At 37.6% G+C, this 27,222-nt stretch overlaps 1 protein-coding gene across 1 annotated transcript; it reads left to right on the top strand.

Annotated features, from left to right (window-relative positions):
• Window positions 1-23,277: 23,277 nt before the first annotated feature.
• Window positions 23,278-24,007, top strand: LOC126161763 (peptidyl-tRNA hydrolase 2, mitochondrial-like). Its single transcript, XM_049917820.1, has one exon. The coding sequence runs from the start codon at window positions 23,405-23,407 to the stop codon at window positions 23,888-23,890; it is 486 nt and encodes a 161-aa protein (XP_049773777.1). The 5' UTR covers window positions 23,278-23,404; the 3' UTR covers window positions 23,891-24,007.
• The last annotated feature ends 3,215 nt before the right edge of the window (window positions 24,008-27,222 follow it).

Below are 27,222 nucleotides of genomic sequence, written 5' to 3'. Positions count from 1 at the left end.
TTTTGCTTAATTTATGTTGCTTACATTTTAAATTTATTGAATGCCATTCTAGGCTAAACTGTAGACTGGCAGTATACTGTGTTTTATTATTTTAACTTTTAACTTTTTATGGATTTATATATATTCCTAAAGTATAAAATGTCAGTTGTACAGTTTCTGTACCTCAGAAATAGCCTTGATAATTTTTTACACATTTTGAAATAGTCATAAAATTATTTATTGTTCTTTATTCTGATGTAAGCTACACAAAGAACTGTTTCTTTTATTTTTGCAAGAAATGTGTATTCCTTCTTACTAGCTTTTTGCAGTGCTGTGTACACATAAACCTGATTGGTAATGTTACATAACAATATTGCAGAGTACGAATAAAAATAACTCTATGTTAAAGTCACCACATAACAAAATGTTAGGATACTTTGAGCTGTAAAGTCTAGTTTTGAAATGAATATTACGCCAAGAACTGCTTCCTTATTTGTGTTCCATAACTGGGTAGGATATGATAAAACAATTGCTCCAGGCACAACTCCCCATGCCCTCTCAACAACATGCTGCAGGGCTGCATATGGTCTCGTGATGTCCCACCATGCACGAAATTCCAAACAGAAATGCAGCAAAAAGTGTATGAGCAGAAAAAACACCAACAAACAACAAAATTATAGTTTCAGAAATTATCACATAGATGTACTACTATAAAATGGTAATTTGCTGATTTCTAGTGACCTACATAAAAGAAATCACACATATGCAACAACATGCACAACCCATTTTGGATGGTCGAAACGTCACAAAACTCAGAAACTGAAAGATCCTGGACCTGAACCTACTCAATGACATTCTCTGCACACTCTGACAGTGCTCATAGTAGAATACAGCTGTTCAATAGAGGGAGAATTAAGGGTGTGGGTGAAGTGAGTGGCAAGTGGGATGGGTAACAGAGATGGGGGTTGTGGGGAGAGTGGAGAGGACAGTTGAGGGGGAGTGGGAGGTGTTTCGAGTGGATGGGGGATGGAGCAGATCTGGAGGTGGGTATGTAGTGAGGTGGAAGATGGGTTTGACAGAAGATGGGAGATCAGTGAGCTATAATATTTACTTGCTAATATACCTCAGTGTTACATGAACGTCCATTAAATTCATGTAGTCCATATGAAAATTTGAATGAAACATGACAAATTCTACGTACAATTTCAAAGGTGGTATGACAGTATGCTAATTATGTACCTAAACCATATATTGCAATATTTACATGAATATTTGTTAGTTTTTAATGTAGTCTTACTACATAAAACGTGAGGATCTGAACCAAACATATAGGTTCTGTACGCATTTTCAGAGTAACTAAAAAATGAAAATAATAATCCACTCAGATAACGAAATATAGAGCCCATAAAAAACTATTATGAGTTATTTAAAATTCCAAAACACAATCTGTTGTTAAAAAGTCCTATGAGACATGTATTATTGAGGTGTTACATTAAGAATAGCGTAACCTATGTGGCTGCTAAAAACAAATAGTCACTATTCAGTGGTGTCACTATTAGGCATTGTGGACCTAAAATTACAACTAACAAGGGAATGTTCCATTAAAGCAAGTTGAAACCTACCCCAATACTGTTTATACAGGAAGAATACAACAAAAGCAATGCACTATCACAGTTTTCACAACTAATATGCACTGCAAGTATTTTTTATAGTTGAATTTAAACGTTTTTGTCCCAGGAAGAACAGCTTATGACAGCAGTTTGTACAGTCCTTCCTGCCGAGAGCGTGATCAGCTTCGATATGATAGTGTAGGACCACGTAGTTCTAATATCTGGAGTGATGCAAGTGTATCATGTCAGTGTTTGATGTTACATTACAGAAGGCTTCCATCAATCATGACTTTAATGTATTGCACTGAAGTATTTCATACACATTTATTGTGTAACAATTCCTGAAACATACTTATTATAATTTTTGAAAATGTATATTTTACTAACAATGAAACAGTTTCTTGTTTATTCTCTACAGTCATCACAATAAAGCAAAGTGTCATTTGAATGACGAAAACACACATTCCCCTTACATGACACAACTGACAAAGTAAAAATTAATACTTGCACGCATATCACAGTAATTACTAGCTTTATTTAGACAGAAATGCGATGGAGCAAGAAATGATCCTGGCCATTGTTCTGCTTTTGTGGTGCATATAGGGCATACTAAAAGCAATTTGTAAAATGTGCCAATACAAACTGTAATGCACAAATATTGAAAATTAAGAATAATTTTCTGATAAACCTCAAATGATACAGAGCTATGGGAAATAATATTGTCCGATAACTTCCTCAAAAATACTTTCCACAGTTGAAAACATTCTTTGTCAAGAGTTATATTGGTTGTTCTGGGTGAAATCTGAATTATCTCAACAGTCTCTTTGCAATCTTCCTGAAAGACAGAGGTATCATTCTGTCCTGGCCAAGAGGTCAACAACAGCAGTGAAGTAAATTCTGCAGCTTTTAGAACTGTTTTGAACAAAATGTTAAAAATTATTCTTTCACATTCTTCCAGATTTTGATTGGTCGGTTATAAGAATTCTGCCACTAAACAGTCTCTCTTTCTTATTTTTACTACTAATATGCCTTGCATTATCTGTAGACAGAGCTAAAGCTGCAGAAAAAGTAATCTACTAATACTTATTACGTCATTGCTGTGTATCAACATGTCATAACATTAATCGATTGTACAATAGATTCTGTCTTTTTTTACCTCAAAATGATGAAGTACAGTTTGCTAGTAGTTCTTTCACGACACCTGACTGATATGCATTCGACACGGCAGATGTGGCATCTCCCCTGTACTTTCCTTTGGTATAAATTTCATTGTTTTGCGACTTCCTATACTGTGTGATTCCTTGAATCTGCTTAATAAAGTCGAAAAAGACTTCAGATCAGCAGTGTTTATGTCAATTGTGATTTGGGGAGCCCAGTCTTATACATTTCCATCATTAACTATGCATTGCCTCTCACAAGCAGCTGCCCATGATTCATACCTCAGGAAAACTCCTCTAAAAAATTTTTGTTTATGTTATTTATCCAACTTTTTGGGTTTTTTGTTGGTTATTAATTGGGGGATGCTGGTAATGGGACTTTGTGGCCACCCTGCATTGTAAATCTTTCATATAATTCTTCTTTCACAGTTTTGTGAGTTTCATTTCGGCATATATTTATTACTCCATGTACATCTTTCTTACATTTACACAGTTCACAGTCAGAGAATTCTTTCACAGAAACTGTCAACGAAAACTGAAATTTGTTTTACAAATTACAGTCTCACAGAGTCGTGTTACCTAATTACCAATGCGCCATCAACCAGTGATTTGCACCTGCCATGTTGTGAATGTATAGTTCGCTAGGGCTTCAGTAGGAGTACACATTTATCCAGCTGCCTGGTGAGCTACGAATTTGGCAATTTTCGGTATTTTTTTTAAATACTTACAGTGTATCTTAGCAGCTAAAAGTTTGACTGGCTCTTGCTTTCAGCGTATTCTTTCCCTGTAAAAAAATTCAGGGTATATTTTGACATGTCAGATTGGACCATTCCCTTGTAAGTAGTGTATATGTTACTGCTAAAGTGCAGTAATCAGCTAGTCTGCAGTTTATCTAGGTAATATGCAGATTAGCTAGTGTCATACTAATGCACTGAAGTCCTGTACTTTTTCTCTTTTCTCAAACTGCCTAGGTAATCCACAAATTATCTAACAATTTGCAAATAATCTGCAAATTATCTAATAATCTGCACATTACCTAAGTTCTTTCCTGGAACAACAGGAACACTTCTGTATACTTTAATTAAAATAATGTTATTTATTTATTTATTGTTTATTTTTTGGTCTCTAAAGAATCAAGTCAATACAATCAAACAATCAATAAATTAGTTGACAGAGTGAGTCACCAATCCCTTAGTACCTGTCACCAATTAATACAAACAATCAAATGATTCAAAATATCATTACAATTAATGAAATGAATTTATGAAGTTTATGATAAAATTGTGCTTACTTATTAGTGCAGTCTAAAGATTGGTGACACTTTGGATCATATGGAAACTAGTTTTTGCAACAAGGACACTTATTTGTGGTGTATTTAGTTTTGCAGTCACATTTTCTAAAACCCTGCTCAGTACCAAAGGGGTTTGTTTTATTGCTGTTTCACATAAAGATATTTCTCCACCAGGGTCATCTTCTTTCGTTAAAACTTCTCTTTGCAAACACTCAATTCAGATTTCACACTCATGCAGTTGTTTTAAAATATTTGTTTTAGTACCAAGTTTATGAAATCGAGCAGGCATCACTTTTTGCTCCGTATCCTTTGTGTACTCCCACACTGACACCTTCACCGTCATCTGGATACTTTGCATTAGAATCTGCTAAAATTTGCTGCACTTTCTTTTCTAAACATTTCTTGGCTTCATCTTGCTGTATTCTCTGTTCCACATTCTTTTTACAGATCTATCATAAAGGACCTGAAAAGGTTCAAAGCTACCATATCATTTAAAATTTGAATTGAATTTATTCACAAAAATAAGAACAGTTGCCAGTCCAACAATGGAGAACACTATGCTCTGTAGCCAAGTAGCTACCATCAGTACTATGCAGCCGCTGTAATTACATGTGTCTCTTGATGCAGCAATACTGTAAGGTGTCAGGCAAATCCAACACCTTCCATGGAAACCCTGAGATGATAGCAAATCCGGAAGTATGTCACATAGCTCCGAATAAATCATGACATTAAATTAACCAAAGTAATACAATCAACATGTGAGCAAATGGAATACCACAGACTAACAGAAGAATGCCTAAATGCATGTCATACCTTCCCACCATGAAACAGACGCAGTTCTGAGGGGAGAAACGAGAACAGAAGCCGAGAGCAGAATCGTGTAGGCTAGGAGACCCTACGATAAGGGACGGACACCCACGTCACCAGCCAACCGCCAAAACCACCCCCCAGCCCATGTTAAAAGATAAAGCCCTCCAGAAGAACAGGCTAGATCTTACTATAACAGTAAAAGGCCCACACCAGCTGCAAGTTTTAGCGTGAGACTTTTTCACGTCTCTGTGACGTAGCAAACATTAAAAACATTGCCCCACCACGAAAAGCATAACGTTTCTCATTGGATAGACAGAAGTTTTGTAGGCGGAGCTTAAGGTTAACATTGAGACCCTGATTGGTCAGTTGAAAATACAGCCAGATAGCTTTCCTTAAACCAACTTTGGTAAATTGTAGTAAGGAGAAGTTAGGAGAGAGTTGCTTCCGAGACGGCGAGCTGTGTGGAGTTGCGCCACCCGCCGCCCCCTGACGCTGCCTAAACACCGACAAGGTAATGAACGCACATGATGCCGCATTTTGGAGCGCATAAGGCTTGACTCAGAACTGCAGAAGTCTCATCTGTTACATCCCCTTTTTACGTAATACTAGTGTCGATCGCCAATTAAATCTCATGGTGTTTGCATTTGCTACTTGAAGTAAAAATCTGAAACATGGTGGTTTTTCTGTTACATAATTATTGAGAAACCACATCAGCCACTGTAATTTACGACAAGTTAGATAAGTAATTAAAGATAATTGAGGGTCACTGTAGACCATTTTGATAGTTTTCTCTTTTATGAAACTTAACTTAAATCTAGATTATAGATATGATATGGCATAGGTCATCCTTCGATCCATTGTAGAACTTGGAAACCCATTCAGGAAATATTCGTTCACATTTTTGTTGAATGCTGTTGGTTTTTATCATCCTGTATTAAAATTTTCCTTTATCAATAGTGCAATTTATAAACAATGTTTTGTGAATAGAATAAAATTTCCAATGGTAAACTTAACTGCTTTTTCGACATTATTTTACCAGCTAATTAAAAATAGGAAAGCCTTGAATCCCTTACACTAAATTTAGTTAGTATTAAGAATCTTTTACAGATAGTGCAGTGGAGCTTACGCTGAAATCATTAAGTATTTGATTATATCATCGCTAGTCTCACTGAACTCTTCTGAACTCTACATGTCATGTGTAGTCTGGCGTTTCCTTACCAGCAACACGTCCCAGGTTCAAACTAGTCAATTGCCTAAAAAACACGCTCAGAGCGTCGTTGCGGAAAGTGGTATGGAGACATGACTTAGAACAAACAGACACCACGCAGAATGTTAGAATACTAACACATAGTTCAAAAGCTAAAATGCCTTTATTCTCCCAAATAAAGGCACATCACACTCACCTGCACATACTATGTACCTAAATTTTGTACAAAAGATGGTACTGTTTTTTTCTGTAAAATTCAGTCCCTCCTTGTGCAACTGTGCAAGTCTTATTATGACACAGTAGAGCTAATATGGAAACTGAAGTTACTGACACTGCTCAGCATCACATTTATTTGCTATAAAAATACTTAACAACTTTTGATCACTTGAAACGCTATGACAACACTGGAATCCTGCATGCCAAAAAATTGCAACATAAGTACAATGCACAACAAGACAATTTTAAACTCAAATAAAGAACTCATAGTTTCATTCATTTCAGCAGTTACAGTGATAAATTAAATGGAGCTACTAGTGCAATAAATTAACTTTATTACTGCAACTGTTTAAAGAAAACTGACTTCAAATTCACATCACTATTTTATGCCACAAATTTCATTGCACTTTCTTTTAAATTATTGATTATAATAATGGTATTTCGCTGTTCAGTGACTATCTGAATAGCAGTTCAGAAATGGTGTTGACCCTAATACAAATGATAATGATTTGGGAAATCAGTGTGTAGATATGAATATAATAATGACTGCATTCTAATCAAATTGTTCAGTAGGGCCTGGGTCTATAAAATATACATTAATATTAATCTACATAACGTTTCTTCTGCTCCAATGCGATTTAACTATAATGTCATTGTCAGCAAGAGTGTCCACGTGACTCATGTACATTTGTTACTACTTTTTAACGCTGAATATATGTAAGTACATCTCCACACATAATGCATAACACACAGTTATCATTAACTGTCAACCGCAACCCATTGTACATACTAAGCTCACACTGCAACCATGAATTCACCACCATTTCCATGTGCAGTAATGTTTATGGCCTACTATTGCTGCTTCTATTACAAAACTATGTATAGTCACTTCCACCAGCTTTATTGAAGTGCTCACCTTATATGCCTCTCTCTCTCTGTCGATTTGTTGCAAATATATCACAAAAGACTACCTCTACTTCAGATGTTACAATTTTACAAAATGTCCCTAATCAATTTTCTTCATGCTTACAAGGTCTAGAGATCAGTGTCTGAGCATTAGTTTCCTAAAGCAATATGATGCAATTTCCAAACAAAACAAAAAATTACCTTTCAAGGGTCGAAAATTTTCGAGAGCTGCTAAGTACAAAGCATTTTGAGCATTTCAACAGGGTTTCATTACCCCAGTAGATATAGTCACGAATTTATTAGTTTGTTTCTCAGTAGTACCAATATTCTTTTACTCTCATCTGAAATCCATACTTATAAGCAAATGGAAATATTAATTCACAAATATTGGGATATATTTTAAACAAAAATAACATTTTTTTGTTTTTAGACATTATTCGCATAAAAATGTGACAGTTCACGATAAATCAAAATTTTGTACATAAACACAAAACATCAAACACAAAATAAAATACTTTTCTGGTGCAACAGACAAAAAATTATTCCTGATACACTAATTTTGACTTACTAATTAATTATCTAGGATTTCTGTGTCAAATTTCAATTTATTTTCACTTGATTAGTAATTAGAAAGAAGAAGACGTTTTATAAAAAATTATGATTTCGTTTTTGTCAATTAACATTTGCATTTGGATATAAATGTAGAATTCAAATAAAAGTAAAAAGATATATTGCTGCTACTGAGAACTGAGCCAACAACTTCACAGTTATTAGCCTTCTATGCAGTGCAAATGACTACGTTCTGCTAATATACTCGAAATGTATTGTGTCTGAAGAGTGCTCCAAAACCTTCAAATCTTCAGATGTGATATTTTCAAGTTTTTTTGAGACTTGTGTAGTACTACTTTAAGAAATTGATGTTCAGATAGTAACCACAAGATAAGAAAAATATGAATAAAATCGAAGGGGACCAGTCTGTAGGGTCATCTTATCAAATTAAATTCCATAGCTTTACAATATTTACATACATTGGTAATAAACAATGTATTACAAAGGTGCAATAAGGATCTTAAGACCATCTATATATAATACTGAAATGTTTCAAGAGTGATACAGGGTATTGAAAACATTAGTCAATAGCAAAAGATCAAGATTTATATATGAGAATAATAAGAAAATTTCAAATAAAATGATTGGTTTCTGAGTTATGAGACAGTCAATTAAGGCTTATGCATAATTTGAGGTAATTTTATTGTTTTTTGGAAGTCATACCTGATTGCACAAATGACATATTACTGGAAATAGACAAGGACATATTGTATGCACAATAGCTGTCCTGTTCATTTCAGTTTGCAAGCCAGAGCACACCTTGTTGCCAGAGATAGGTAAGAATCTTTTTATGTTATGGCCAATGTCATCATTGACTTTTGACAATTTTGATATCATTCTTGACAATTTTGGCATCATTTTTGACCAATTTTTGTGCGATTTGTTACCAAATCTGTTTTATATTTTATTAATTTTGGTATTATATTTCAAAAACTTATTTTTGAAGGAGACAGTTCTTTAGTTTTGTCCTGTTCCATTGCTTCACAGTGTAATGTTAAAAATGGATACATACCCACCACTTTTTTTTGCACATGAGAAATTCCATTCAAGTTAAAAGTTACTAAAAATCTCCAAGTCAATGCACATATGTTCCATTCATTGAGTCATTCATTTATTCAAAGATGATGTTCCATAAATCTCATCAGGTAAGAGAGTGTTTAGGGATGTGAAATGATTTCAAGCTTTGTATTAAAATGTAGAACCAGCCACTACTGGCTATTTCTGGTAAGTATACTAACAACAATGACCAATGCTAATGTACTTACACCAATAATTATGAGAATTACCTCTAGATTTTTTCTTGTTTTTGTGTGTTGTAATTTTATTAGCATACATTTATGCTGTCTCCAGCACCACAGATGGTAGTTTGATCTCTGTCTCTCACTGTGGTCTGCTAATAGTTTCTTAGTCAGTGTGGCTACTCTGACCAGTATATTTACATGAGTTCCTTGTGAGAAAAGGATAAGGAATGTGTTTGTTCTATTTAGATTCAAAGTGAGTTTTCAGCTGTACAGAAACAACTACAAAACTCTTTGGCCACATCTGACAGGCTTCAGCTGTGGCCCTAAGAAGCAGCATTGTTGGGGCAAGTATGGTGAAAGCATCGTGTTGGGGTAAGTATGATGAAAGCTCTAACAGTTCTGGCGTTATTGGAAATCTTGAAGACTTCTAATGTTTAAAATCTGGGAAGATTATCGCCATTTGAAGGTTAGCGGTTGACAATGTTGAGAGACAAATGTGGGAATTAATCATGCATCTGTCCTCTTATAACTTATCAATGGGTAAGAGGTGTTGCCAAGTAGTGATAATAAGTTTGAGCCACCACAGGACACCACAGTACATCTCTTCTGTTGAGTCTGTGGCCAGTATTTCTGTCATGTCTGGACAAGCTGGAAATGTTGGTCATTGGGAGATCTGACATTGGGTGGGTAATGGAACCCCTAAAATAGGCCAGGAATGAAGTGCAGCATGCGTTCAGCGTGTTTTCCAGAAATAATCAACTGAGATCTGGAGAGGGCCCTGCCAGCAGCTATTGTACACAATGGATGCAAATGTTTGCAAATCGCAACTCTTGTAGGCACCAATTATGTTAGCTGTGTTTTGAGACAATCCACAATTTCTTTAGAGAGTCTGATGAATTACTGAAAAGAACTAATTTTACACAAGGGTTGGGTATGGCTCACTATTTGCAGCATCATGTCCGGAATCCACTGCAGTTCTCTGGTTTGAAGCCATGTGAAAGAGCCAAACCAGGGGTTCAGACAGTTTTTTGATGATGTCAAATGCTGATGTTTTGGCCTCTAATATCAGCTGGAGATTTGCAGGGTCCCTCTCAGTGTGTCAGGAGCGCACTAAACGACTAAAAATGCTATTCAGATAGCAGAGCATGTATGGCATGCCTGTGTTTTTTTTTATTGGAGTAATCTCTCCATATAGTTAATGATGATATACCTGTTACAGTCATAGAAAGACTATCCTCAAAATAGAACATTCACCCTAGCTGATTAGTAAGATGAAATGTTAATGTGGTATTAATAAATTCCATGTGCATCCATTGTGAGATGTCAGAATTAGGCACACTTATTTCACATAATAATGCCCACATAGTATTAAGAATTGTAGCTTGGTCGAAACTGGAAGTGAATAGCTGTAAACTCCTAAGTTCATATTACAATTTATATCACAGGCATATGCTAAACATTAATGGTGTCAGTGTATTTTTTGCCATAAAGGAGTCAATAGTACTTGGTAATATTGTTACAGACTCCAAATGTGAAATAATCTGGGTGAAGATAAGTATCAGAAGTGGCTCAAACAAGGTAATTGGGTGCATTAATAGACCATCACCTCAAAAACTGTGGTGGTAGAGTACTTCAGAGAAAATTTTTAGGAAATTGTAAGATACTTTATCATACTATTTTAATTCAGGAAGATTTTGGTTTGACAGCCAGAGAAATGTAATGTGCTTGAAACTAGTACCACAGACAGGGTATACATTCTGAAAGTTTTTTCCTGAAAAATAATTCGAGTGGTTGTTCGAGAATGGACTTGTGAGGGCATGAAACACTATCACCCTCCGACAAACTCCTAACAAAATCAGTTTTTTATTTTTCATACCATTTATTTGGTAAATCTCCCTTAATAGCCCTAACGAAAATTACAGGATGTAAACTCCCTTCTAGCTTAAATTTCTGATCAATCGGGCAATACTGAAACTATTTCTAAGAGGCTTATTCCTCACACACATCTATCTTCCAAATATCTTTTAACATTTTCTACTTTATTATCTATCTGAGTAAGCAGCTGTTGCATTTCTTCTGTCTTTTATCTGAGATCCTCTATTACTTTTCTGTTATCTATCCCTTCTTCTAACTTTCTCTGAAGATCAGTAGCTTGTTTTTGCAAGTTTTGTATCATTCCATTCACTGGGCTCTTAAGGTTTCCCATCAGTTCGCTATATCTCCTTATGCTTTTTGCATAAATGCTTAATAGTCTAAATGCCTTACATTTTTTTTGGTTTCAGTACCCAACTATTCACTCTTGTGTATAATTCCCTAGAGAATTTTATCCTCATATTCTTAAATTGACTTTGTGTCTTGTTCCTCATACTTCTAAACTCTTCCTTTGGTCCATAGTGCACTGTGTCCAATTTTCCTTTAGTTTTCCCATCCCTCCTTTAATTTCCTTAGTATTATACTCTTTTGCTTTTAACATTTATTCTAATAAAATTTTCAGACTGTCAATTGTGCCCCTGATACATAGAAACTTCAATCCCTTGCTTACACTCTGGTGTTTTTATGTCATGTCCCTAATCATTTTCTGTTTGTCATTTTTATTTTTTTCCTCCAAAAATTCTTCAAACCTGCAGTACATTCCCTATCTGATAGATTCCTTTCTTCAATGTTTTCAGTATGTAACAACTGCTGCACTGAACCACATACTCAAATCTTAATGATACCTCACTATGTCTTTTCTGTCCTATTACTGCTTCCCTTCCACTGGCTTTCGCTTTCCTACTGTCTGTCTTACCAGATACCTTACTTTCTTGACTATTCTCCATTTTCATCAATTTGGACAGTCGCTACAATTTTAAACGAATACTTCAAAATTATACATCTTGTCTGAAAATTGAATTCAGGTCAAAGACATTTAAACAGTTTTTAATTTCAGCACAACAGCAGCACAGTGACGTATTAAAACACCCTGTTAAGTAACCATGTAGACAGGAGACTGGTGTGCAAAAAGTGGCAAAACGTGTTTGAGATAGCTGTTTGTCCAATCTAGAGTTTCTCGTCTTTGCTGAGGCAGTGAATTACAAAATGGTTGATATGTGTCAGTGTGTTAAGCAGTTCATTGCTGAGTTTACTGAAATATATAGTAGTTCCACATGTTTTTTGGGAAGTTCAGGCTAAGGATTCCAATGAGCTAGATAAGAAGGCAGCTGCTTATAATTCTTTAATAGAAAAAACAAGAACAGTTGACCTAATGGCAAACTGGGAAACTTTAATTCCAAAATAATCATTCCAGACAACCAAAATAATTAGTTTTCCCTTTTTTCCATTTAGAAATACATGTTCTTTTGACTTAAATAAGGGGTTGCTAGCATACTTCCTCTCAGTACTATCCTATGCCATAATCTTTTGTGACTATGTAGTAAAAAATAAAATTATTTATTGTACAGTATATTAATGTCAGCACATCATACTAAACTAACAAAAGAACATCTTGCAGCAGTGTCTTCAGAAACATAGGGATATTTATGTTTCCATACGTTTACCCTCTAGGGAACATGTAGTTAATAAAAAGAGTGAATTTTTGGTAAACTGTGCAGCTCACCACCACACTACCAAAAGAAAACTTTCCATAGAGACTGTGAATCTTTATCTAGAGTTCAGAATGAAGTTTTATGTTCTGGTGCTTACTGATATGACTTCAGACAGGGAAAAGAAAATTCCCGTATTTTCATAAACAAAGTGAAAAATATCTCATTTTCCACTCCCATGATTTTATTATAATATGTGGAGTTCAAAACACATCTGAATTACATACCATGACTGAGATACTTACACTACTGGCCATTAAAATCGCTACAACACGAAGATGACGTGCTACAGACGCGAAATTTAACCTAAAGGAAGAAGATGCCGTGATATGCAAATGATTAGCTTTTCAGAGCATTGACACAAGGTTGGCGCCAGTGGCGACACCTACAACGTACTGACATGAGGAAAGTTTCCAACCGATTTCTCATACACAAACAGGAGTTGACAGGTGTTGCCTGGTGAAACTTTGTTGTGATGCCTCGTGTAAGGAGGACAAATGCGTACCAACACGTTTCCGTCTTTGATAAAGGTCGGATTGTAGCCTATCACGATTGCGGTTTATCGTATCACGCCATTGCTGCTCGCATTGGTCAAGATCCAATGACTGTTAGCAGAATATGGAATCGGTGGGTTCAGGAGGGTAATACGGAACGCCGTGCTGGATCCCAATGGCCTCGTATCACTAGCAGTCGAGATGACAGGCATTTTATCCGCATGGCTGCAACAGATCGTGCAGCCATGTCTCGATCCCTGAGTCAACAGATGGGGACGTTTGCAAGACAACAACCATCTGCACGAACAGTTCGACGACGTTTGCAGCAGCATGGACTATCTGTTTGGAGACCATGGCTGCGGTTACCTTTGACACTGCATCACAGACAGGAAAGCCTGCGATGGTGTACTCAACGACGAACCTGGGTGCACGAATGGCAAAACGTCATTTTTTTTCGGATGAATCTAGGCTCTGTTTACAGCATCATAATGGTCGCATCCGTGTTTGTGACATTGCAGTGAATGCACATTGGAAGCATCTACTCATCATCACCATACTGGCTTATCACCCGGCGTGATGGTATGGGGTGCCATTGGTTACACATCTCGGTCACCTCTTGTTCGCATTGGCGGCACTTCGAACAGTGGACGTTGCATTTCTGATGTGTTACGACCCGTGGCTCTACCCTTCATTCAATCCCTGCGAAACCCCACATTTCAGCAGGATAATGCACAACCGAATGTTGCAGGTCCTATATGGGCCTTTCTGGATACAGAAAATGTGCGACTGCTGCCCTGGCCAGCACATTCTCCAGATCTCTTACCAATTGGAAACGTCTGGTCAATGGTGGCCGAGCAACTGGCACATCACAATACGCCAGTCACTACTCTTGATGAACGGTGGTATCGTGTTGAAGCTGCATGGGCAGCTGTACCTGTACACGCCATACAAGCTCTGTTTGACTCAATGCCCAGGCATATCAAGGCCGTTATTACAGCCAGAGGTGGTTGTTCTCGGTACTGATTTCTCAGGATCTATGCACCAAAATGGCGTGAAAATGTAATCACATGTCAGTTCCAGTATAATATGTTTGTCCAATGAATACCCGTTTATCATCTGCATTTCTTCTTGGTGTAACAATTTTAATGGCCAGTAGTGTACCATGTCTTCAAGGAATCCCTCTTCAGAGCAATTATATAGCCTTGAATGTCTCAGTTATTGTTTCGTTCCATGCTTGTTTAGACACTGCTATAGAAATTTTATATTTTTGTAACTTATTTCTGTTGTCAGAAATCGCAATTTCGCTACCAGCCATTCATATGGTAAAATTAGTCTCATCATAAAAGCATTTTTCCATGTTATATGAGGAGTTACAAGGACCAAGAGGTATTTTTTTTCCTTTATTGTTAGTTTATTCCCATCACCCCATATGCATGTGGGGGCAGATGGGCTGTCAAGGGTACAATATTTTGCTTTTCAGCCAAGTGAACATAAAAAAATACAAAATGAGAAACAAAATTTGTGGTTGTTTTATTTTAAATTAAAAATCAAAAATGGACTGCTAAAAACAACTAATTTCGGGATCCAGTTGAACACAGGTGAGAACAGTAAGAGTACGAGCGTCATTTTCATTGTATTCACGATGACAAGGTGGACGGTGCATGTATCCGTTTCGAGCTCATTGAGTGCAATTTCGAATAATATTTTCGCTTGGATGTCGGGTGTTTGGGAATCGATCTGCTACAATTGTGCAGCTGCACCATAATTGTTATGACATTCACCTAAAATTAACATCATATGAACAATCTCTGTAAGAGGCTAGTGAGCCATGTTTGGCTAAGGAATAATTTACTTTCGTCAGTTGACGTTTACAGTTCACAATCTGAAAGTGAAGAGACATCTGATCGCACTGCACCAACCTTTATACTGACCCATAGTTCACAGTTTGGCCACGGGGAGTAATGCAATTGTGAAGAGTTCCTCAACGAGATTTTAATACCATTCCGCCTTCTGCTATCAAAAACTGTGGTGGATAAGATATGTTTTGTAAAAAAATAGCTTAATTTGGCTTAATGTAAGAATTGGTGCACGTTTTTTTTTCAATTTGATGCGTCTTGCTCAGATAGTTCCAAATTAATCAGAGTTTTTCCCCAATTTTACTTTTTTCTCGATTTCAGCGCCGTCTGTCAATGGCTTAAAAAAATGTTTCAGACAAAACTTGATTAATTTTTTATGGAGAACCGGAATCTGCAATAAAAAATTGGTGTTTCCATTTAAGATTTAAAAGTTTCCCCCCACCCCACCCAAGGGTGTAGGGGCTGGAGGGTATGTGTAGTATCATTTGATGTCCATCTTTGAGCTTACGGACTTGTCTTACCTACTATTTTTAACTGATGTATAGTTTTCAAGATAATCTCATCCGAACCTTCAGACGGACCGCCTGTATATATACCTTTTTAAAAAACACTGCAGAAATGTGAAATTTTTATGAAAAGATAAACGCTGAAGTGCTACACTCTCACTTAAAATCTGAAGGAGTTGCAGTCGGTGAGAAGTGCTGTTGGAGAAAAGACTATGTTCCACATGGTTGAGGAGTGTGGGTAGAGAGATAGGAGCTGTCAGGTAGGGAAACGATGGAGATAATAGGAGGAGGAGAGGTTGATAGTGGAAACACAGAGAGTAATGTATGAGAAGGGTAATGGTTACATGAGGAAAGGAATAGGTATGGATGGAGAGGGAAAAGGAGAGGGGGGCTTGATGGTTAGTGGGATAGGTGTGGAAGAGCTAAAGTTGGTAGGAAGGGATAAATATTGAGGCAGATCGCATTGTCAAGGACAGGGAGGTGCTTGAAGTTGCATTGAGATAGAATAAGGAGTGTGTGTAGGAGTAGGGATAGAGGGACGTTTTTGTGAAGGAGTAACAGTATATGAGGGTTAGTGATCAGAGGACAGACAATGGGGTTATTGGAATATAGTTTGCAAATAGTACAGGAGATGTGGTGTTGTTCAGTGTGGGTCGGAGGGGTGGGTATTTGAAAGCATGGCAGAGGATCCAAGTGGGGAAAGGTAAACGGATGTGGAAAGTGAGATGGAGTGCATGGCGTTCAAGAATTTGGACAGACTTGTAGAACTTGGGTGAGGTGCAGATCCATGCAACATTCACACAGCAGAGAATGGGTTATATCAGGGATGGAGAATAGTGTAGGAATGTAATCCTCAAGTTTGGCCTATTAGTAGTTTTAGTATATTATGGGCTTTCTGTTGGATGGTTAGTAGATGAGGCCTCCACATCTATTGCCAGCTGAGACTTAGTCCAAAATATTTTAGTGCATGCCAGTAGGTATTTATGTGTCCACTCACAAACAATTTCACCAGTCGTCAGGTTCACCATGTAACTCTCAAAGTACATTGATATTTGAAATCAGCTGATGTCTTAACAACCACTATCTTGACTATTTAGATAGTTCTTGCTACTTCTGTCACTTTATTAACATTTTTAAGGGTGAGGAGCACAGGCCACAGCATAATTTCCTGCACTGTCAGTATAGCGTCATGAACTTAAATACTCTTCATGAGAGAGTAGCTGCTTCCATTGAATGTTCTTTCCTAGGCCAACAGAAGGTGCACCTGCAGTAGACAGTCTGTATTGAAATTGTGTCGCATAAGCACACGAGATTTGCGACTTTTCACAACATAGACAGACATTTGCGCAGATTATTGGGTGCTGAGCAGCCTTTACTTAAAACAAAGCAATTACATTAAGGCATATACATACTAGACCAAAGAAGGCCAACGAATGACAGCAAACCATTTCGTTAGCCTAGATTTGCTTAGTGTATATGTGCAGCAAATCAGAGCCAATGAAGCGTTTGGCCTTGGTTGTGCTGAAGGTAACTTTAAAGTGTGATGGTCGGTTGCCACTGGGACCTCTCCCCTAGTGAGAACAACACGTCGAATGTCCTTTGGTTCAATAACGATTAGTATTGGCAACTTAGTGGATTTTCCATTAAACTGGTGGTTTCTACTCTTCTTTTAATGGTGAAATATTGCTTCTAGTGGCTGGTGGGTTTTATTGTGGTGTAGCAGAATTCAGTTTCATTTACTGAAAATGCAATCTCTCAACCATTGAGCTATTTATATGTTTCGAAATATGTTACTTCTACTTCATTTGGTTTCAGGAACTTTTGCTGCAAAGACAACACTGATGCATTACAATGTGACATCAAACGATCCTTCACACTCAATACACTACATGCAGGGATTCCCTATAGAATGAACAGTATTTAGTAGCACCTAGTTATAGTTCATTTCACGAGCAAACGTGGCTTGCACAGGTACAGGTAGTGCAGCAACCAGTTTCAAAAAATGTGTGCTCACGTATTTCATTGTCGCTTTGAATACCCACTGAGCACTTGTTGGCTCACGGAGGGTGCGTCACTTCAAATGTGCACAAAAGGTAACTCGACTGTCGTCGTTCGGTGTGTGCACTATACAATCGTGACTCTCGGTGTATGGTATTCTTTCACGACTATGCCGAAACCACAATATACACAGTAGTTTCGAGATTCTTGGCTTCAAGACCAACATTTCAAAGATTGGCTTTCAGTTATTGAAAGTACTATGTGTCAGACAGTGAAGTGAAAATTTTGTGGTATAGTTTTAAGGAGTCACTATGGAAATTTGAAGTCTCATGGGATGTCAAAGAAACTTCTACAAAATAAAAAGTAAGCAACCCTTTTTATTAAATTGATTAGTCATTCATTGATCAGTTTTATATCATTGACCAGTCTTTGACTAAGTAAATTGTTGCAGGTTGTAACGATGCATCCTAAAATTGCTTTTAAGTCAGAGCCCATTGGCAACAAAAAAAAGGAAGAAGCAAGACTTGCATTGAAACTCCCTGGCAGATTAAAACTGTGTGTCGGACCGAGACTCGAACTCGGGACCTTTGCCTTTCGCAGGCAAGTGCTCTACCATCTGAGCTACCCAAGCACGACTCACTCCCCGTCCTCACAGATTTACTTCTGCCATTACCTCGTCTCCTACCTTCCAAACTTTACAGAAGCTCTCCTAGGTACCCTGCAGAACTAGCACTCCTGAGAGAAAGGATATTGCGGAGACATGGCTTAGCCACAGTCTGGGAAATGTTTCCAGAACGAGATTTTCACTCTCCAGCATAGTGTGCGCTGATATGAAACTTCCTGGCAGATTAAAACTGTGTGCCGAACCGAGACTCGAACTCGGGACACATAGTCGACCGTTTTCTCCCAAATGGTCACAGTTATGAATAAGATATCGAAAAAGTTCAGCTGCGCGGAATTAAGTCCACCTCAGGTATGAAAAACGTGTTAGCAACGCATTTCACTGGTGTTCTAAAAGAAGATTACAAAGATCAACCATTTAGCTTATTAACTGATGAATCTACTGATACTGCTATACACAAATATTTGTGATTGGCTATAGTTTATTACAGTAAATTACACCATAAAATAGTATCTACATACCTTGACTTTGCTGAACTGCATGAGTGTAATGCAGAAGCTATTGTGTCTGCTATAAAGAAGACACTTCAATGATTCGATTTGTGGCCTGAAAATTTAATCAGCATTGGTACAGAGAATGCCTCTGTTATTGTTGGAGTAAATAACAGAGTATTCACGAAATTGAAAGAAGAGATACCACACCTGATTTGAGTATGTTGCTTGTACCATTCCTTGCAACTGGCTGTTTCAGTTGCTCCAAAAATATTTTTACTGAGAAATTTGGAATTTTTAACTAAAGAGACAGACAATCTCTTTATAAGGAGCTATACAAAACCGTCAACGATGGACAGAAACCGTTGAAAATAGTTCAAGCATGCCAGGCAAGATGGTTGTCAATAGAATCCACTGTATCAAGAACATACACACAATGTTCAGAGCTAAAAACACATTTTTCTGTAGCTTAAGTGCGCAAAAGGTGGCACATGACAGAGTTATTGGACACTATGTTTGTGAATGAGATTAATAGGCATATGTTTCATTTTTACATCCAATATTAATTGAAATACACAGAGTCAATAAAATGTTCGAGTCGAAAGATATAGATCACACCAAACTCTTTGAGTTGACCAACCTCATAGACATGCTTATCAGCAAAGTTACGTAACCTGCAAATAAAGTTGACATTTTTACTCAAAATATTCATCATTCCTTCCATCGAAGATGTTATCTGGAACTCCACTTTGAAAAGCAGCTGTTTGAAATGAGGGAAAAAAAGATTACCACTGGAAGATGAGGAAATGTGTAATTGGTGCATAATATTTACAGTAAGTCTGATTGAAGAAATAAAAAACAGGTTACCAGAAAATTTGATGTTCATGAAAAACATTCCAGAATAAATATTGAACAAGCACTTAACCACAAAAAAGAAAATCTAATTGATATAATAGCTCCATTCAATCAAAGTGTACAATTTATAGCAAGAGTGGATGATCAATGATGACAAATTCTTTTGCTGAACTAGAACGAGACCAAAGATACATAAACATTTGGAATGAAGTATTGCATTTCAATGATGCTCATGGGAAATCCAGATTTGAGGAATTAGCGACTTCTACGATTACTCTCCTAATAGTGCCTCATTCCAATGCCGATTTTGAGTGACTATAAGTGGTATGAATGTAATAAAAAAAAGCAGAGGAATAGAATGAAGTTAAATCTTTTAACTGCTGGTTTCAGGTTTGAAGGAATATGCTGCAACGAAAATGAAATTCCAATAAACGTTGTAAAACAAATCAGTACCAAAGAATCATATCAATCTGAAAATGACAATGATGATGATGCAGATAAAAATGATTCATCTGAAGAAGATGAATTCATTAAATAATTAGCTTTTGTTATAGAACTTTTTGTACGTTCCTAACCTTGACTTGCTGATTTATTTACTGTAAGTTCATTTTGTGGTGTCACCGCCAGACACCACACTTGCTAGGTGGTAGCTTTAAATCGGCCGCAGTCCATTAGTACATGTCGGAGCCGCGTGTCGCCACTGTCAGTGATCGCAGACCGAGCGCCACCACACGGTAGGTCTTGAGAGACTTACTAGCACTCGACCCAGTTGTACGGACGACTTTGCTAGCGACTACACTGACGAAGCCTTTCTCTCATTTGCCGAGAGATAGTTAGAATAGCCTTCAGCTAAGTCCATGGCTACGACCTAGCAAGGCGCCATTAACCATTTCTAGAGAAAGTCTCACTTGTATCATCAAGAACGCTGTATACAATTGATGGATTAAAGTTAAGTATTCCAGCAGCTACGTACTTTTCTTTATAGCATTCATTACGTATCCTGTTTCAGACCTAACGCCAGCCTGCGTGAGTTGACGCGTGCATTTCGGCCTCCTCTCTCAATTAGTGTGCGTTGTGTTGGCTAATCTGCCGACACAACACATTTAATCACTGTGGATATTTTATTATGGTATATAATAATAAAGGAAACTAATTACTAATATACTTATTGTTTTCTTTCATAATAATTTTAAAAAATTGTTAGTGGAAATTTTATCGATTATGAAAGTAGGGGTATTTTTGTTAGTAGTTTTCTGGTGCTTTTTCCACTTGAAACTGGTGGGGAGCTCACTTTAACTGTTGGCAACAATATAGCGATTTGTTGTGTCTCTAGAATGGGTCGGTATTTAAGTGTTTCAGTACCGCCACAAGTCACACTTAGCATGTTTTATTGATTAGTTTTGATCTTTAATTTTACACGAAACTCCGGAATTTACAGTTTAAATTACAGCAGTTGGCTGTGAAATTAAAGAGCGAAACTAGTCAATAAAACATACTAAATGCGATTTGTGGCTCTACTCATAAAATTAATTTAAACAGTCACTGTTTCCACCTACAGGCAATGCCAGCTCTCGCTTAGGGTGTGTTTTTTATTGTGTTTAAAAATACTGGAGTACAGAGTGAAATATGGAGACAGCACTAAAGCTGATAGAGTTTATTGTGAATGGAAATATTTATGGGCTCCTATGAACTGTGATTATAAAAACAAACTGAAGAGATTAGACGCTTGGAGGAAAATAACTCAGCTATTAGAAAGTAGTGAATGCACAGCGTGATAAAGAATACGGTGTCGTTATTGACATCTTTTCCCCATGAACGACAAAGAGAAACAAAACTGGAAGTGACTATTAACTTTCTGCTGCTCTTCTAAAAAACGTGCTATCGTTGGAAATTTTAGTAGTAGTAGTAGTAGTGTTAGTACTAGGGCCTACACAATTCAATAATAATTCGTAATCTGTAGGTTTCATGAAGTAAAAATTATGAAATAGCCGATATTCCAATTCAGCTTTAAGGTAGACATAAATTTAGTCACATCATGCTGTTCATTAGTTTTAAGAGAGGTCGTTCACCAGCGTCTTTCCTCCTCCTTCTTTTTCTGATGATCGTCTTCTTGCAGCAAAACAAACGCTGCTCATGCGACGACTGCTAAAGCCTCTTCTTCCCTCACAATATCGGCCGATAAAATTAGAATTAACACACTATTTTACAACAACAAAAAACAGGAGCAACAATGGCTAGTTGCAAGAGTCAACTATGATTCCAAATGGTCCAGTCCCTCGGTTTCACTCTTTTTGTCAGGTGTGGATGAGAGGCCGAACGTCAGTGCATTGGCGACCAACTTACGGCTGAATACAGTCTGTCGTTCGTTGGCCTTCGTTGCCCTAGTGTGTACGCAGCTTTACACAATCCATTATCAGTTATCTACAAGTTAAGATTTCTGTAACATAAACACTGGAGTTTAGTGGAAATTACACCTCATTTCAAATAAATCGTAGAACGAGTGAATAAAGAGATATATTGTTTTACTTCGTTTTTGAATACCTAGTTTGTTATTTGTCACTGTGTAACGGAATTACACACGCAAGCATGGTATCACGAAACAAGAAATCTGTTGTACATACAGATGGCGAATATATTACATATTGTGCAAGTTTTCAATGCATGTGCACCTCTTTTATCGAGTGCTTTGAACGTTTTAATCAGTGAAAATAATTACATCGTTGTTTGTTTATGCCTGTTGAGTGTGGTACACCTCGCAGTTTTGTCGGGTTGTTGTAGCAGTAGTATCGTGCATGCCCTGATCCTTCCAGAATTATAATTTTGCTTTCCATGTTTCTGTTACACAGGGATATTTAAAATCACCTTCATCAGCACTGAAGTTGTTATATTACATGTCGTGTGTAAGTATTATGTAATGTAGACTTGTGTTGTGTGGTTTATTTCTCATTACAGATCAGTAAACGCCCAGTTAATGATTTTCATACAATACTTTTGTAGCGAGAAAAGTCAAACTGATCGTAACATGAGACCCCTAGAAAATGACGATGCTGAAGACCACGTAGAAAAAATGTTAAAGAAGACAGGATGCCTAGCGTTACATTACAAGGTTCAGGTATGGTGATACTATTACCTTTTCATGATGCTTTTATTTCTACTGGTGTATATTATCACTATTAGAACTTGCAGCCGAAGAGTAACAGAAACTCTTCTGACTATATTATTGAAGACTATTAAGAGAATTTGATTCGGCTGTGGGATTTCGAATTAGCGCAAACAGTCAATTTTATACGCTATCTGTCTCTGCTAAACTGTCTCTCTTATTTATTTTTTTATAGCATTTAAGAACTACAGTATTATAACAGCTTGTCTTGACAGTATTGCATTATATTTATTCGCAACCTGCTGCTTGCTGACGAAACTCTTGTTTTGCCCATATGATTTTCAGTAAGGCATATTACTGAAGTATATCCAATGTTACTCTCCAATAATTCACTTTTGAGTTGTGTGTTAACGTCATGCATATTTGTGTTCAGCTTCACTGGTAGCTCTTTTCACCGAAATAGCACAGCCTTTAATACTCTTTTTTTATGAGAGCTTATGTGAACATCCCGTATCAGTATATAATACATAGCCAGGCACTCACTTGCCTGGTGGTTGTCATTTGAATTATAATCGTACTCTTAAGTCACCATTTCACCTTCACTAGTCTTCGTTTGTATCTGACTGCATCTACACATATGAAACTGTCGTAAAAGATTTCTTTAAATGTAGAAAATAATCGTGTTGCATAGTAAATAATAACAATAGTAATAATAAAAGTAATAATACTTTTTCTGTATTCTAGGAATGTATTGCTGAAACACAAGACTGGAGAAAGTGTCAAGATGTTGTGAATGAATTTCGCAATTGTATGGAAGTGTACAGGAAGAAACAGATTAGTGCTGAAGGAAATTGAGAAAGCTAAAAGTTAATGACATGGACGTCTACACGGCCTTCTTTGCAGGGGCAGGAATAGCCTGTACTTGTCAGCTTCTTTTGAGCAGGGGCATCCTTAAAAAAAGCAGTATTTGGAAGGTTGCAATAGAAGCAGCACAGACAGGACATAATGTGAAAATGGTGTTAATTGTCAGACCTGATTTACAAATGGGCAAAGGGAAAGTGGCTTCTCAGTGTGCCCATGCAGCTTTGTCTTGTTACAAAAGGTGCCAGACGAGAGCTCCAGATATTTTAAATTTATGGGAGTGTATAGGCCAGCCTAAAATAATTGTCAAAGGAGATAAGGATGGAGAAGAGTGTTTATTAGAACTCAAGAGAAAAGCAGAAGAGCTAAATCTTGTTTCATGTCTCATACGAGATGCAGGAAGAACTCAATTAGAACCTGGATGTGCAACTGTTTTAGGAATAGGCCCAGGACCTAGTCCGTTAGTAGATAAAGTGACAAAACACCTTAAATTGTTGTAATCATTTTATGTAGAGCATAAAGTCACAGTTTCATGTACAAATATGTGTTAAACATGGATTCAGTTTCTCCATTTCTGTACTTGACAAACAAAGCTGCTAAAGGTACAGAAGACCAAATTGTCTTTTCATGTTTTTGCTGACATTTGAATGGGGGAGATTGTCAGAGAAAAGTCTGTATTTACAACGATTAATATTAATATGCTTCAGTTGATAACTGAGCACATTTTATAGGTTTTTAAGAAGCAGTGTGATGCTAAATTAAACACTTAAAATAAACTATGGAAACTCCAGATTCGAATAACAACAGTATAAGGAATAAGGTAGATTGCTACTCACTGTAAAGACGACCCACTAAGTTGCAGACAAGCAAAACAAAAAGGCTATTACACATGCTTCTATCACCCAAACCTTTCCTCAGCAAAGTAAACATATGTACAAGCAAGAATACCTCATGCACACTCAGCCACCATCACTGGCAACTCTGACTGGAATCTGGTCGGAGCTGCTGGTGGTGGCGGCCAAGTGTGCGTGAGGTGTTCTTGGTTGTGTGCTGCCAGTGATGGTGGCTAAGTCTGCATGAAGTGTTCATGGTTGTGTGAATGTGTGTGTTTATTTTCTAAGGAAGGCCTTGGCCAACAGCTGCATCTGTATCAGGTTTTTCGTTGTGGCTGTCTGCAACTTAGTGGGTCATCTTTTATGGTGAGTTGCAATCTATCTTATTCCTGATATCCTATAAAAAGTGATTTTGCTCTGTAGGTTTCACATTAGGAGTCCAAAGGTTTGGTTTTTGGTTCTTTTATACTTAAATGTGCATTTTTGCTATTTGTGAGCCTTTTAGAAGATCCAAGACAGATTCCATCTTGCTCCGATTCTCTGTTGTATTCCCTTATACCTTGCCTGGGGAAAACAAGGCCTTGTTAGTGCCAGTAGGACCATTGTGATTGGAGTCCTATTAAACAGGTTTTACTTTTTTTTCCAAGTTCCAAGGGACCACTTGTATTGTAACTACTCAGTTATGAAATAAGTCACAAACTGCAGAAGGCAATTGTGGTCTTCACCATTATTGTAGCGAACAGTTCTTATATTCTGAAATTGTTTAGGAAAGTGATAAGACTACTGTGAGACAGCAATGAGAACTCAATATTGCAGGTTAACAGGGAGTGTATGAACGTACTAAGTATGGAACTCCACAACTGCACTGCTACTGAAGACATACTGCACTTGTGCATAACAGTGCTCCAAAACCCCTCCCTTCCCTGCCCAACTGTCAATCACTTCATTATTCTGATTCAATATACATACATTTTCTACAATAATGAATTACTTACAGGCTGCTTATTAAATAATGGATGTGAGGTTAATGGCAGTTCTTACATTTAAGTAATAGTTACAACAAAAGGCTGTCAACTAGAGCGAGTAACTGTTGTATGGAATAAGGAGAGTGTTCCAAAAGGGAGCCTTGCAATTTCAGCTTAAAAATTTGGATTTTCCATAGTTTTAGTGGAACCTGGTGATTACCTTTGGCAAGTCACTTACCTACTGACATCAAATTCAGGAAACAGCTGCAAAAGTGAAAAGTAATCATTTATTGCAGATGTCAACTGCTACTTCGTGGGCACCAACAAAAACACTGACAGCAGCAGCATTGGACTTAGTTTACACATTAGCTGAGTATTGGGTACCCAAATGGCACAATAGTTCCCACATTTCCCTATTAGACTGCTTGGAGAAACCATGCACATTGTATGTGATGCACTTCTGCCTACAACTGTTCACTGGACCCACACTGCTAAACAATGTTAGTCCACCTCATATAACAAGACAGCAAGTTCTCTCAGTTATAGGTAAGAATGCATAACAACCAGTCTCTTGCCTTAAATAGTATGATCCAGGATAGTTCTACAATCCAGCTCAGATGTTATCAACCAGTCTGGAGAACTGTCGTTAGCCTTTGTTTTCAAACCCCCTCCCCCAACAGCTGCCTGGAAATCGAAGTGTTTGTGTCCACCTCAGAAAGGTTTCTTTCTTCTCAAACTGATGGGTTTCAAAGATCTGCATTCCACCTTGCACATACTGAATCCCATCAGACAAGGAGCAGCAAGAATTACTGTTGCTATGCACAGGAATGATTGCAAGACTCCCCAAGCTGTGATACACACAGTACAGAACTATCCCTAGTTTGCTTTCATTGGATCCTAGGAAGAATCCCATCAGACAGGCTGACTCCAAAGCAATCAAGTGGTTATAAAATCAGTCTCTGAACTTACATTGTAATGGCTAGCAACTGGTTCATATCTTAACAGGACCGAAAATGTTCATAATGGATTGTCTGCTGATGTGTACCTTGACTAACAGCTTAAAATTTGTTCATTATTATTGATAAAGGCCATCTCACACTTTAGAGAAATGGGTAGGATACAATCACACTCCTCATCCTCAGGGAATACCACCTGTAAGACCTTTGCAAACATTGTCACCTCAAAAAAAAGAGAGAGAGAGCGCCATTTACAGTGGTTGAAGAGAAACCAATCATATTCTATGGACAAAAAGTGGTAACTTGTCGGATGAACACATTTAAGGCTGAATGTAAATGATGCAAACTGATACATTTATCTAAGCCATGTCTCCGCAATATCCTTTCTTCCAGAAATACTAGTTCTGCAAGGTTCGCAGGAGAGCTTCTGTGAAGTTTGGAAGGTAGGAGACGAGGTACTGGCGGAATTAAAGCTGTGCGGGTGGGGCGTGAGTCGTGCTTGGGTAGCTCAGTTGGTAGAGCACTTGCCCGCGAAAGGCAAAGGTCCCGAGTTCGAGTCTCGGTGCGGCACACCATTGTAATCTGCTAGAAAGTTTCATATCAGCGCACACTCCGCTGTAGAGTGAAAATTTCATTCTAGAAACACCCCCCAGGCTGTGGCTAAGCCATGTCTCCGCAATATCCTTTCTTCCAGGAGTGCTAGTTCTGCAAGGAGAGCTTCTGTGAACTTTGGAAGGTAGGAGACGAGGTACTGGTGGAATTAAAGCTGTGAGGACGGGGCGTGAGTCGTGTTGGGTAGCTCAGGTGGTAGAGCACTTGCTCGCGAAAGGCAAAGGTCCCGAGTTCATGTCTCGGTCCGGCACACCGTTTTAATCTGCCAGGAAGTTTCATATCAGTGCACACTCCGCTGTAGAGTGAAAATTTCATTCTACATTTATCTAAGGCTTCAGGTTGCCTGTTAGGACTACTGCATGTAAGCTGATGTTCTGCATTTGGGATGAGCCACAAGTTTACTCTGGCTCATCCCAAGAACATCAGCTAAAACTGAAAATTTGTGTATGCATATAGAACAATGTGC

This window comes from Schistocerca cancellata, chromosome 2 (genome assembly GCF_023864275.1).
Source record: "Schistocerca cancellata isolate TAMUIC-IGC-003103 chromosome 2, iqSchCanc2.1, whole genome shotgun sequence".
Taxonomy (NCBI): Eukaryota; Metazoa; Arthropoda; class Insecta; order Orthoptera; family Acrididae; genus Schistocerca; species Schistocerca cancellata.
The sequence above is the reverse complement of the archived record's forward strand: the minus strand, read 5'-3'. Positions and strand labels throughout refer to the sequence as shown.

What these genes read in the sequence shown, in the direction of transcription:
- LOC126161763 (XM_049917820.1), top strand. Translation starts at nt 23,405, where the DNA reads ATGGACGTCTACACGGCCTTCTTTGCAGGGGCAGGAATAGCCTGTACT.